The 13,762-nt window shown below is 41.4% G+C and overlaps 1 protein-coding gene across 4 annotated transcripts in view; it reads left to right on the top strand.

Moving 5' to 3' along the window:
- LOC137218733 (ras-related protein Rab-3B) overlaps nt 1-13,762 on the top strand; it is a 113,353-nt gene that overhangs the window by 19,474 nt on the left and 80,117 nt on the right. For 2 of the 4 annotated variants that reach the window (XM_067726139.1, XM_067726140.1), the window contains exons 5-8: nt 187-256; nt 1,035-1,118; nt 8,608-8,659; nt 9,688-9,733. In XM_067726139.1, coding sequence (XP_067582240.1) covers nt 187-256; nt 1,035-1,118; nt 8,608-8,659; nt 9,688-9,733 — 252 coding nt within the window. Of the gene's footprint in view, nt 1-186; nt 257-1,034; nt 1,119-3,210; nt 4,072-8,607; nt 8,660-9,687; nt 9,734-13,762 lie in introns of those variants that run through there. The other 2 variants (XM_067726145.1, XM_067726141.1) reach the window with 2 other exon arrangements.

Here is a 13,762-nt window from a genome sequence, read left to right as displayed (position 1 = left end):
GTGTGGTTGGAAAAGACTGAACAAGGGGTAGGGCGTGATGTTAGAGAAGTGCCCAGGTGACAGTTGAAGTAGGGCCTCTTAGGCCACTGCAAGGACTTAAGGTTTTACCCTGAGTGGGAGGGGAAGCCACTGAAAGGTTTTGAGGAGAGAGGGAACATGATCTGACTTAAGGTTTATACTTAACAGGATGAAGAAGAACCCAAAGATGAAGATTTCAGCCCTGATGGGGGTTATATTCCACGAATCCTGTTCCTGGGTAAGGTGAAAGGTCTTAATCTGGGGATCTGTGATGCAGAAGGAGAGAGAAATGAATCAAGGCACTGACTCCACCTAGTGAAATTTTATTGGGATGGCTAAAAACAAAAACAAAAACCAGTTTCAAGAGAGAATGGGGAGTTCTGAATGCCAGAACCTCGGATCTGAAGGAAAACTTTTCCCATTAACTACGTGCTTTTGTAAAAAACAAAACAAAACCCCAAAACTAACTGCTTTTGTGAGCAGTGGGAGAGTAGTGATCATTCATTTATCCATTTAGCAATCATTTGTGCATCAGCCATATGTCAAGCACTGCTAGGCACTACAGGGACTGAGATAAGCCACAGTTCCCACCCTTGACCCTGTAGTGAGGTTGAAGCAATGGGATTCTATAACAAGAAAAATGTATTTCCACAAACAATTTTATAAAAGATATTTAATGACTACCTAATCTTTGCTCAGCATTCTGCTAGATTCTATGGGGGAAACAAATAAAAATATAGATCCCACCATTATCAAACAGAAAAGAAACATGCCAGCAAGAGGGACCAGCATATACCAAGGCATGGTGGGGAGTGAGGGTAGGGGTGGGTTGTGTTCAGGGAATTACAAGGAATTCATTGTGATTGCAACATAAAAAACAAGGGGTAAGGTGGTGAGATAATGGGCTGCAAAGATGGGCAGGTCTCGTTTTCCAGAAGGCCTAATGTACCATATGGTGCTTAAAGTACCTCTCTGTTGTAACTATTGCAATCCCTCTGCCATTTTGTCTACAATAGATCCCAGTGGCAAGGTGCGTCCTGAAATCATCAATGAGAATGGAAACCCCAGCTACAAGTATTTCTACACCAGTGCTGAGCAAGGTATGGTTATGTTGAGAGAGAAGAGGGAGGGTTGCTGCTAGGTTTCAGTAGGATGAACCACATGCAAGGTCTGTGATGGGAAACTAATTCAACATGTTAGCCGAGCATCTGCTGCATGACTAGCTTTTGGCTAGATGCTGTGTAGAATATAGGAGAAAGATAAGACTGAGCCCCTTCCCTAGCTTTTTATAATCCAGCTGGGAGCTAACTGACCCACAGGAAACTGTTAAGAACTGAAGGTCCCAGAAATAGTCACTTGCCCGTGGACCCACAGTTAAAAAGTCACAGAGCCAGGATTTCAGTCCAGAACTTAGTTTTTTTCCACTGCACTAATGCTATTCTTGTGAGAATTCAAAGAAGGGGAATGCTGTTAGCTGATCTAGTCTGAAAGGTTTCATAGATAGTAAACTTTAACTGGATCTAGATGGATACGGATAAGAATTTGTCTCTATGGACACATATGAAGAGGGCATTTCAAGTTACAGAAGCAAGGGGTGTGTGTGTGTAGGGGGGAGTATAGCCCAACATGGAGAGGGCGTGAGGCATGCTAGAAGGAATGATGACTGGGTTGAGTCCTAGCCAGCAGAGGAATGCGGAAAGCATCATTCGAGGCAGAGGGAACAGCGTCAGCACAAACATGTGAGGGAAGATTGAAATCATAAGTTAGTCATGCTTTTTTGTTCTCTTATCCTTGAGCACAGTCATTCTAGAGGGAGAGGTTGGAATTCATGCCACGTAATGTCCCTGTTTTCCTTCTGAATTTCTCCCTGCCATCTGTAAAAGAGGGTTGTTTGCTAAGTTGCCATGTGTCTCCCATTGCCATGCTGCCAGGTTGTTGATCACTTTATGTTCTGAGTCCTCAGAACTCTAATTTCTCAGGATAGGTAGAGGAAAGAGATCTGCAGAGGTTATCCTCTCCTTTCCATGGGTAAGGAGAATGTCATCTTTCCTACCCAAATGCCGATCACTGGAGGTTGGTGTTACAGGGAAATTTTCCACATGGAGAAGGGTAGCTGAACTTTAGGTTCCCAACTTTTTTTTTTTTTTTTTTGGCTGTGAGGCTTGTGGGATCTTAGTTCCCCGACCAGGGATTGAACCCAGGACCACGGCAGTGAAAGCACCTAGTCCTAACCACTGGACCACCAGGGAATTCCCATAGGTCCCCAACTCTTGACCCTGAAATTCACCTTCCTTTTAGAATTTCATGAAGTTACCACTTCCATCTTGACACCAGCATCATCCTTTAACACATTAGTCCAAATGTGGACACAGAACCCTTTGCCTGAATTCTCCATGGCTCAGCTGACATGAAACTGGAATATTCAAACCTGGCTTTACTAAAGGCTTGGGCAAAACAAAAGGGATGTAACAAACTATACTACCTGGTTTGCTTTCTGAGATCCACAGACTCTGGCTCAGCCTAACAACTGGCCTGCCATTGTATGGGGAGCCTGTACCAAAACAGCTGCCCTCCTTGATGCCCAAGATAGATGAGAAGTTTCATCTTCCGTCTGACCAGGACCTGCCTTCCAGGTTTCTCCTGTGCCTGAGAACTTGACTTCTTCCATACGTAATTGATACTAGATATGATGACCTCTTTCAGTGAAGACCATCCTCCCTCCATGTACACGCACACACTCACATACCAGTGTAAACTGTAACCTCCACAGGATATGAACTAAATGCAGCGATCCTCCAGAAGAGATGATGGGGATGGTAGGAAGATGTTTTCTTTTCCCTTAGTGTCAAGTGAATATCTACAGCCTGTGACAGGGGTTCAACTCTAATCCTGGAGGGTAAGCCAAAGTAACTACTAACATTTTTTTAAGACTTCATAGTTTATAAAGCACATTTATTATTCATTCTCTCATTTAATTTTTATAATCTGTGTGAAGTAGGTAGCATCACCTTATTTATAGATGAGGAAACAAATTCAAGAGACTTTCCAGGGCTAAAATCCAGAACTAGATCTTGAATCCAGATCCTGTGCTCCTCTTATATTTCTCCTAAAACATAAAAATCTGTATTGGTTGTCACATGTCAAATATTAAAGACGTGCTTCATACTTTTCCCCTCAACCTTTATTTCACAGTTGTTCAGGGGATGAAGGAAGCTCAGGAAAGGCTGACGGGTGATGCCTTCAGAGAGAAACATCTCGAAGATGAGTTGTAACATGAATGTATCCCTCCTTTCATCAAAGTTACTGTTCTAGAAGGAAGGCAGCAGGGAAGGGAATATTGAGGAATCACTCAGAACATTTAAACCTTGTTCCTGCCTCCATGGGAAGGGGCCCTCTCACTGTGGAAGAGTTCTGCTGCCAGAAGCTGGTCTCCATGTTTGTGATCCAGCAGAGTGTGGCAGACTTCCTTCTCCTGTCCCCTCTCACCTAAATGTCTCTGTCATTGAAGGTAAAGAATGACACCTTTTGACACAAAACTTGAGCCATTTGGAGGTTTACTCCTCACACTGCAGTAGTTGAATCTTTCCATTTCCTCCTGCTTTACTCACCTTAGTGGTGAAGAGAGACCAGAAGCATCTTTTTTATAATGTTAAAATTGCAGAAATAGCTTATCATTTAAAACAAGTCCTAAATGTAAATCCGTAATTCTACCCCACCAAGGAGACCAGCCTGTTTCTTCTCTTTCTCTCCTGGGAATAATCTTGGGCTTCTTCCTGAATCCCTTCAACTTCCTTCCTCTTCTCTGGCTTGGCTTCCCTGTTTGCACGCATGCGTGTGCGGGAATGGCTGTGTGCTTTGGACTCAGCCCAGCTGGAAGCATGCTTTCCCCTGTTGCTGTTGGAGAAACTCAAACCTTCAAGCCCTAGATGGAGCCATTTTTGTCAAGTCGTCAACTGTATTTTTGTACTGGGGTTAACCAAAATACATATATATATATATATATATATATATATAAATTGTTCCATTAAACTTTAATAAAACTTTAAAAGGAAATGTGTTTGATGGCCTTTTTGTTATTGGAGAATGGAGGGAGGGAGATCATTTAGGAAGAAAACTAACCTTGAGGACCTAATCTAGGAGCTCTGTCTAGGACTCCTCGTGCACCTGCACCTCCCACATTCTAACAGGCATCAGAGCTCTTCTCTTCTACTTTTTAAATACCTGAATTCCCTCCTTCCTCACTGTCACTCTTGTACAGGGCAGGCCTTTTCTACTTCCTAGACTATTTATTGTTGTAGCCTTGTAACTTGCCTACTTGCCTCCAATATTCTCTCCTGCAATCCATCCTCCTTACTTCCCCCAGAGTGATCTTTCCAAAACACAGATGTGACCATGTCACTCCCCTGCCTAAAGCCTTTCCTGCCACACTCAAGAAAATAATACTAACATTAGAAAATATTTGGGCCTCAGTATGTGGCAGGCACTCTTCTAAGTGCTTTATGTGTATTATCCCATTTCGTTTGCCTTTAGTCCTAACAGGCCTATGACAAAGGTACTATTATCATTTCCATTTTATACAAGAATTTGAGGTGTACAAGGAAACCAAGGCACAGGATCAAGTCGAGATCTTTACCATGCCTTTTAGGAAGCTTCTTCAACATCATTTGCTCCCATTGTCTTTGCGTTTTGTGTTGTGGTGACACCAGATTGCTTCAAGTTCCCCTCACAACATGCTCTTTCATGCTTTTTTGTCTTTCCTTGGCTTGTTTCCTCTGCCTAAAACTTCTTTTTACTCATTCTTCACATTTTGAGCCACCTCTTGCAGACCTGGCTTTTCTCAGGAGGATAAAATGCCCCTCTCCCCAATACATCTATCTTGGCTCAGTACTACATTATATTGTAATTACCTGTTTGCACACATGTAGCTGTCATCAGGCAGCCATGCTCTAGGGCAGAGCTATTCCTCTGTCTTGTGTACCAAGGTCTCTAAACAATGTCCTTTCAAGTGAATTGTCAAGCTCTGTGGTAGGTTCTTTTCATTCATTCTATTTAAATCCCATTAATGGTCCTAATGGATAGGTATTATTAGCCTCATTTTATGGAAAAGGAAACTGGAGAGAGAAGTGGCTTGCCCTCAGTTTCTAGTCTAAATACTGGATTCTAACCACCCCTGTCTTATTCCAAACTCATACTTTTTCCACCACACATTACATTACCTCCTTTATGTTCTAAGGTGTGACTCAGAACAAGAGTTTTCAGTCTGGGGTATGTAAAGACTTTACAAGAAATACATGGGCACAAAATCTTTACTGAATTGATATCCAGGTCTTCATTTTCCCAAAAGTGATTTCCTAGGATTCCTCAAAAAATCAAACAATTACCATATGATCCAGCAATTCCACTTCTGGGTATATACCCAAAAGAACTGAATGCAGGGACTTGAATGGACATTTGCACACCTCTGTTTATAGCATTTTTCATAAGAGTAAAAAAGGTTGAAGCAACTTGGGTCCATCAACAGATGAGTAGATTAACAAAATGAGGTATATACATACAATGCAATGTTATGCAGCCTTTAAAAGGAAGGAAATTCTGACACATGCTAAAACATGGATGACCCTTGAAGACATTATGCTAAGTAAAATAAGCCAGTCACAAAAGGACAAATACTGTATGATTCCACTTACATGAGGTACCAGTCAAATTCATAGAGATGAAGACTGGTGGTTGCCAGGAACTAGGGGGGTTGGGTGTTTGTGTTTAATGGATACAGAATTTAAGTGGGGAAAGATGAAAATGTTCTGAAGATGGATGGTGGTGATAGTTACACAACCATGTGAATGTACTTAATGCTACAGAACTGTACACTTGAAAGTAGTTTAAATTTTGTTACATACATTTTACCACAGTTAAACAAAAAAGATTTCCCAGGATATGTCATCAAGATGGTTCATTCCCACCTCCCTTATCACTCACTATTCACCTTTCCCCACTTCACAGAAGAAAGGCATACCTCTTACCCTGAATTTTAATATGGTGCATTGCTGTATTATGCAAACACCTCTGGGGTGCCAAACCAAGGTAAATTGAAATAGTACTAAGCTTTCTTGATTAAAGAAAGGCTTTATGTCTTGTACATAGTTGTCATAAGCGTAGTTTGTCAAGAGTAAAACCTAACATTAGAAATGGGCAGTTTGCACCATTTGGAGATGTTTTGAATTCAGAAATGTTGTAGTGTGGAAGTGACGAAAATTTGCTTCTTCCAGTCCCCAGTTATTAAAGAAGGCATTTCTCCTGCGGGAGAGGTCTAAGGAGAAGAGAAGGAAGTTTGAAGTCATCCAAGTGACAAATTCATGACAGGTCTTCACCTCTTAGAATTTGGAATTAGTTTTAGAGTTAGGATTTGAAACTAAGATAGTTGTCATACAGATTCATGTTAACATGTTTATTTGACTTGAAAAATGAAGTTACGTTGTTGCCCCTGGGCAAAGACTTGAACAGATACTTCACAAAAGAAGATATAAGAATGGCCAATAAGCATGTGAAAATGTGTGATATTAGGCAACAGAGAAATGTAGATTAAAACTATAATGAGATACTATTTCCCACCTGCTGGAATTGCTAAAATTAAAAAAACTTGATACCAAGTTTAGAGGGGATGTGGAGCAACTAGAACTCTCCAGTTTATTGTTGATGGGAAGGTCAAATGGTACAAACATTTTGGAAAACAGTTTGGGAGTGTTTTATAAAGTTAAATGTACACTTACTATGCAACCCAGCAATTCCAGGATTACAGGATTATGTGATTTATATGAAACAGAAGTCTGCAAAAACAAAAACAAAAACTTGTACAAGAGGGACTTTCCTGGTGGTCCAGTGGATAAGACTCCATGCTCCCAATGCAGGGGGCCTGGGTTCAATCCCTAGTTGGGGAACTAGATCACACACGCATGCCGCAACTAAGGGTTCACATGCCACAACTAAGAAGCCTGCATGCCGCAACTAAAGATCCTGCATGCCGGGCTTCCCTGGTGGCGCAGTGGTTGAGAGTCCGCCTGCCGATGCGGGGGACATGGGTTTGTGCCCCGGTCCAGGAAGATCCCACATGCCGCCGAGCGGCTGGGCCCGTGAGCCATGGCCGCTGGGCCTGCGCGTCCGGAGCCTGTGCTCCGCAACGGGAGAGGCCACAACAGTGAGAGGCCCGCGTACCGCAAAAAAATAAATAAATAAATTAAATTAAATTAAAAAAAGATCCTGCATGCCGCAAAGAAGATCCCGTGTGCCGCAACTAAGACCCGGTGCAGCCAAAGTAAATATTTGAAAAAACCAAAACCTTGTACAAGAATGATAGAAACCTTATTCATAATATCCAAAAACTGGAAACAACCTAAATGCCTATCAAATAAGTGGATAAACTGTGGTATATTCATACAAAAGGTTACTACCCAGAATAAAGAAAAACAAACTACTGATACATAAAACAACATGGATGAATCTCAAAAACATGCTGAGTGAAAAAGACCAAAAAAGAGTACATTTATATGAAGTTTCAGAACAGGCAAAACTTGTCTGTAGTCTGAGAAATCAAATCAGTGGTTACCTGAGATTGGGGGTGTGGGGAGAGGAATTTAACTGCAATGTCACGTGAGGGAACTTGCTGTGGTGATGCAAATGTTGATTGTGATGCTTACCTAGGTGTATGTATTTGTCAAAACCTATCCAACTGTAAACTCTATATAGACATTTTACTGTATGTATATATCAATACATTTTGATTTTAGAGATAATGAATTACTTTTTTTTTTGGCTGCACCGTGCAGCATATGGAATCTTACTTCCCCAACCAGGGATGGAAGCCGTGCCCCCTGCAGTGGAAGCGCAGAGTCAACCACTGGACCGCCAGCGAAGTCCTAATACATTTGATTTTAAAACGCTTATTCTGGGGCTTCCCTGGTGGTGCAGTGGTTAAGAATCTGCCTGCCAATGCAGGGGACACGGGTTCGAGCCCTGGGCTGGGAAGATCCCACATGCCTCGGAGCAACTAAGCCCACACGCCACAACTACTGAGGCTGTGTGCCACAACTACTGAAGCCCACATGCCTAGAGCCCATGTTTCACAACAAGAGAAGCCACTGCAATGAGAAGCCTGCGCACCACAATGAAGAGTAGCCCCCACTCGCTGCAACTAGAGAAAAAGCCCGCGCGTAGCAGCAAAGACCCAATGTGGCCAAAAATAAATAATAAAATAAAATAAATTTAAAAATAAAATAAAACACTCTAACTCTCCAAAATGAAGTCTTTTTAAATGAAAGACTGATGTAGCTGATTGACTTAACAGTGAAGACTGACTTGGCCAGTTAGCTAATATATAATACTTTTTCCATAAATTGAATGAAAGACAAGTGTTTCATTAAAATACACTTGAAGCACATGATAAGATGAACACAGTTTATCAAAGCATGTTGCATTGGCAAAGATTTTCTTAGCCCTTTTTGTGGCATTTGGGTTGTGTGGTGTACCTCCAAGGCAAGTGAAAATGTTTGAGAGGTAGTTAATAAGTATTTGATGTCTTTGTGGTATACTTTCCAGAAACTGAGAAAGTGAATGACTTTAATGAATGGGTAACAAATTCTTCCACAAGGTAAGTGTTTTCTATTTCTTTGCTTACAACATGACTAAAAGAGGGCCTAACTGATGTATCAACTGGTATTTTAAATTTTTGATGTTAGGTCACTTGTGATTTTTTGGCATATAACTCAGTAAGAGTTCAAAGAATTTAATGCTATTGCACTAACAAAACTTCCATTCTCATGTACTTATTTATGTGAACATTTCTAAGCATTTATATTTCTAAACGCAATAACTAGTGTTAAGAAAAATTGTTCCAAACTTTTAATGTTATTGTATAGCATTGTAGTAACAAGCCTCCCTAAAGGGTTATCTGACTTTCTAAGAGAATACAAATTAGTTTGATTTACTATTTACTGTTAATTAGGGCACACACATTTTACAACTCTATAGAGTTAGATGTCAATTTATAGAAAACTGATAAGAAGCAAATGATTTCTTTCCCAGGGAGAAGATAACCTCATAGGTTATAGCTTTAATGCCTTTAGGTCATTAACCAATTTTGTATCTGATTTAATAATCTTATTTCAACTTTGAACTGGTTTTGTCATCTTTCTGGTCCTGATTAATAAGTTAAAATTTTGGCATGTGCTTAAAATCTGTCCGAGAATTAAGTTTTTAACATTTTGAGAATACTCTTGATATAAAAAGTAGTTAATGCTGAATCCTGTCCCATTCTAGCCATAAGTAATATTCTTCCCACAGATATATGAATGACATTTTAAAAAGTCATGTCACTAAGATGCAATTTTAATAAAACTTTACTTTTTATGTTTAATAATTATTAACATTTGTAATATTTATTGTTTTGATTGACATACTAATAATTCTTGTAACGATAATTGAATCTGGAAAAAAAATGTTAACTCTTAGATTTTAGCTTAGGTTCCCCTAAAAGTAGGGCCTGAGATAAGGCCTGTACGGGTAATATATTCTAGGAAGAGATTCTCGGGGACAGGAATGAGAGACTGGGGAAAGTGAAGCACAGGAGGGAGAACCAAAATAGGATTTATTATTGAGCTGTTTACCTCTCTGATCCAGGGTTGCCTCAGAGGAGCTAATTTCCTGGAAGAACGTCAACACAGAGGTAACAAAGAGCCTTGGAAGCAGAAAGCAAGAGATAAGGGAATGCAGTTTTATAGAGGTGTCCTCAACCTCCAAACGTAGCTGGTTACCACAGTGACAGCCAAATGGGGGGAAAGATAAAGAGGTTGTAAACTAGGGTACAAAACTTGTCTAATGTAACTTAGATTCTTATACTCAAAGAATTTGACTATAAGAATTTTAGCATTTTAATTCCTATTAAATACATAAATTTACTATAGAGAGGTATGACATGGTGATCAATAAGAGACTTTAAGCATATAAATGCATTACATTAGCTTATAATTCTGTGGGTGGAGTGAAAGAAATGCAAGTTCAAGAAGAAAGAGAATAATGTAAAATTTCCAACCGTTAAGAAGAGCCTGTCCATGTATTAGTTTTAAGTGGAAAAAAAAAATTAAGTGGATAAGGTGGGTATAAAATTCCTGTGGTACTTAGGCTCTAGCGTATACATTTTTTTTAAGTGACATAACAGCTTTTTCTAAATGTTAATATTTACAGTACACCAGAAATTATGTCCTTTGCCGTTATTTAAATGATGAAGCTTTTAGATCTCAAAAGAGTCAACTTAAAAGTACCTAGTTTTGGGCTTCCCTGGTGGTGCAGTGGTTGAGAGTCCGCCTGACGATGCGGGGGACACGGGTTCGTGCCCCGGTCCGGGAGGATCCCGCATGCCGCGGAGCTGCTGGGCCCGTGAGCCATGGCCGCTGAGCCTGCGCGTCTGGAGCCTGTGCTCCGCAACGGGAGAGGCCGCAGCAGTGAGAGGCCCGCATACTGCAAAAAAAAAAAAAAAAGTACCTACTTTTCCAAAATTCTTTCAGGGATCATGCAACCATAGAAGTTTCAAGACTAAAGGTTTCAAACATTCTTTACCTAAAGATGCAAACATTTATACAGCACTGTGTGCCAGAAACTGTTCTAAATCATCCAGTCGTATTAACTCATTGAATCCTAACAATAACCTGATGGATTTGGTTCTATTGCCATCATCATCATCTCTGCCTTATAGATAGGGAAACTGAGGCACACAGTGGGTAAGTATCTTACCTAAGCTAGTGGGATCAGAGTTGGGATTTGAATGTGGGCAATTTGGCCCCTGAAACCATGCTTTTAACTACTACACCATACTAGGCAATTTGTATTCAAGTCAGCCAACTCAAGGACTGCATCAATGCCTTATGCTGTGTAGCAAGTATAAATTTTCAAGCCAACTTATACAATTACAAAAATAGAAACATAATTGTCTATTCCAATAACAATTCCCTTTCAAACTGCCATTCTGCCTGAAGACAGAGAAACCACTTACAGTCAGGTCCAAGCTTTTTTAGGTTATTTGAGGTTGAAACTTGATCAACTTTAGGATTTTTTTTGTCTCTTTTCTCCTTCCCTGGATGGCATTTAAATCTCAGAGAATTAAACAGTGTCATGACATCAGATAAGAGACACTGCTCATGCTAGCATCTTCTGAGGTATAATGCATCCTACCTGGTCCTGGCACATCCTTCCACGAAGGCATCTGCTGAGATGTCTATTTTCCTATCAGTCTCCAGTGGTCAGTCCACGCACCCTGCCCCTTTATCTTGTCAACAAGGCCCGTCCAGGTGGCCCTTTCAGCTCCTCAGCACCACTTCTCTTCCCTTCATTGGGCGGGATAATTGGGCTGCTCTCCCATGCCACTCTAGGCCATGAGCATCAGGGCCACTGATCACAGTTAGGCAGCCTCTCCAAGGATAACCTGTCACTGCTGAGCGCCTAACTTGTCAGCTGCAGCAACCAACACTGAACCTTTGGACTTGGTGACACAATCCAGAGACTCCAACAGCAAGGTATCTTGTGTCGGTTTGTTTTTTTTTTTTTCCTTTCTTTTTTTTGGCTGTGCTGCATGGCTTGTGGGATCTTAGTTCCCCCAATCAGGGATTGAACCTGGGCCCTCAGCAGCGAAGGCACTGAGTCCTAACCACTGGACTGCCAGGGAATTTCCCCCTCGTGTCAATTTAATTACACTGGATTCCTTTTATCCTGGATGAAGCAACGATCTGATTTTATTGGAAGAGAGTCTTAATCTGGATTTCCCTTCTGCCAAGCTTCTGCTTTGGTACCACCATCTGTGGGCTTGCTGACCATCTTAGTGACCATCATGCTGTCTCACTCAGTATTGCCTCTAAAGTGCACTCACTTTACAGTGATGCTTTCATGTGAGATTGAATTGGGAACTGTTGGGGAAGAGTTGGCAGACTGTGAGGCCTCCATTTTGCTGGTGTGACTTCGCAGGTGTGATGTGGCTCTGGAGACAAGTGTTCTGGCAGCAGCTTCCTGATCCCAGGTTGTAGCTATCGCAGTGTTCCAGGAGGACAATGGCTTGCTTATTTCCAGATGGTGGCCAAGATGGTGTGATCCCGAAACCATAACCTGGGAGGGCAGATTCCTTCCCGAGTGATGTAAAACTTTCATTTCCCATGTCGGGACAGCCTACGATGTCTTGGAGTCATTCCTTGGGGCCCAGTTTAGTGTTTGTTCTTCTAGTCATTTCAGTGATTTTTTTTTAGTACCTAATTCCCTGTATTAAATGCTTTCTGATTAAAATAGCTAGCATGGTTCCTATTATCCACAATAGAACCTTGCTTATTATAGCAGTGAACTTCCTGATTAAGATATCATATATACAGGTGTGATTCCAAAAATAGCACTTAGAAGTTCTAGATTTGTAACTGAATGTAGTAAATAATGAGACTTTGGGTTGCACTGCTTTTGGTGAGTGGGTAATTGCATTTTGAGTTGCATTATGTTGAAGTGTTTTTTTCTTTTAAGTGTAAATATGGGTAGGCGGGAAATAATATAGTTCAAGTTGGGCAAAGAAATTATGTAGCCATTAAAAAATTCTTTTTAGCCATTAAATTATCTTTCTTAGATTCAAGAAATCCTTCACCTTATAAATTTGGAGGGAGACAGAACTCTCTTTCTATTTTAGAAGTTGGAAATACTAGATAATTGCTTTCCCAGCCTCCTTTGCAGCTAGACTATAGGCAAATGACCTAGGCTCAGCCAATCAGATACACCTTCCTGCAGCACAGACAACAGCATTTGCAGGAAGACTGAGTTCTTGGGGCAGTGGTGGTTATAATGCCCACAGTGGTGTCCAGTGTTGGAGGCTAGTGGTTTTCAAGCAGTACAAGTTTAGTACTTAGTGGTGACAGCCATGGTGTCTTCCCCAGCATGTCTGCAATGTGTACCCCAAACCTGGTTCTCCAGCATCCCTGGGTAGTTTATGATCTAGTCAGTGTTATGTTTTTTAAATTAATTAATTAATTAATGGCTGCATTGGGTCTTCGTTGCTGCGTGAGGGCTTTTCTCTAGTTGTGGAGAGCGGAGGCTACTCTTCGTTGCAGTGCGCTGGCTTCTCATTACGGTGGCTTCTCTTGTTGTGGAGCACAGGCTCTAGGTGTGTGGGCTTCAGTACTTGTGGCATGCGGGCTTCAGCAGCTGTGGCCTGTGGGCTCTAGAGTGCAGGCTCAGTAGATGTGGCACACGGGCTTTGTTGCTCCGCGGCATGTGGGATCTTCCCAGATCAGGGATCGAACCCATGTTCCCTGCATTGGCAGGCGGATTCTTAACCACTGCGCCACCAGGGAAGTCCCTAGTCAGTGTTATTTAATAAATTCTTTTTTTCTTACATAAGCCAGAGTAAGTTTCTGTGGCTAGCCACTGTAATAGTCAACAACTGTTGTCTAGCAAGGTTATAGAAGCATTTTCCAAAGCATATTCCATGCAACACTAGTGTCCCTAGAAAGGCATTCCATGGCTAAATAAGTTTGGATAACAATGTATCTCTTGGAATGATTTAAAATTAATATTTTAGAAATTCTGAGAGGTCTCACAGGATATTTTTTTTTTTTTGCGGTACGCGGGCCTCTCACTGTTGTGGCCTCTCCCTCTGTGGAGCACAGGCTCCGGATGCGCAGGCTCAGCGGCCATGGCTCACGGGCCCAGCCGTTCCGCGGCACGTGGGATCCTC

This window comes from Pseudorca crassidens, chromosome 2 (assembly GCF_039906515.1).
Source record: "Pseudorca crassidens isolate mPseCra1 chromosome 2, mPseCra1.hap1, whole genome shotgun sequence".
Lineage (NCBI taxonomy): Eukaryota > Metazoa > Chordata > Mammalia > Artiodactyla > Delphinidae > Pseudorca > Pseudorca crassidens.
Note: the sequence above shows the minus strand (reverse complement) of the source record. Positions and strands in the feature narration are given on the sequence as shown.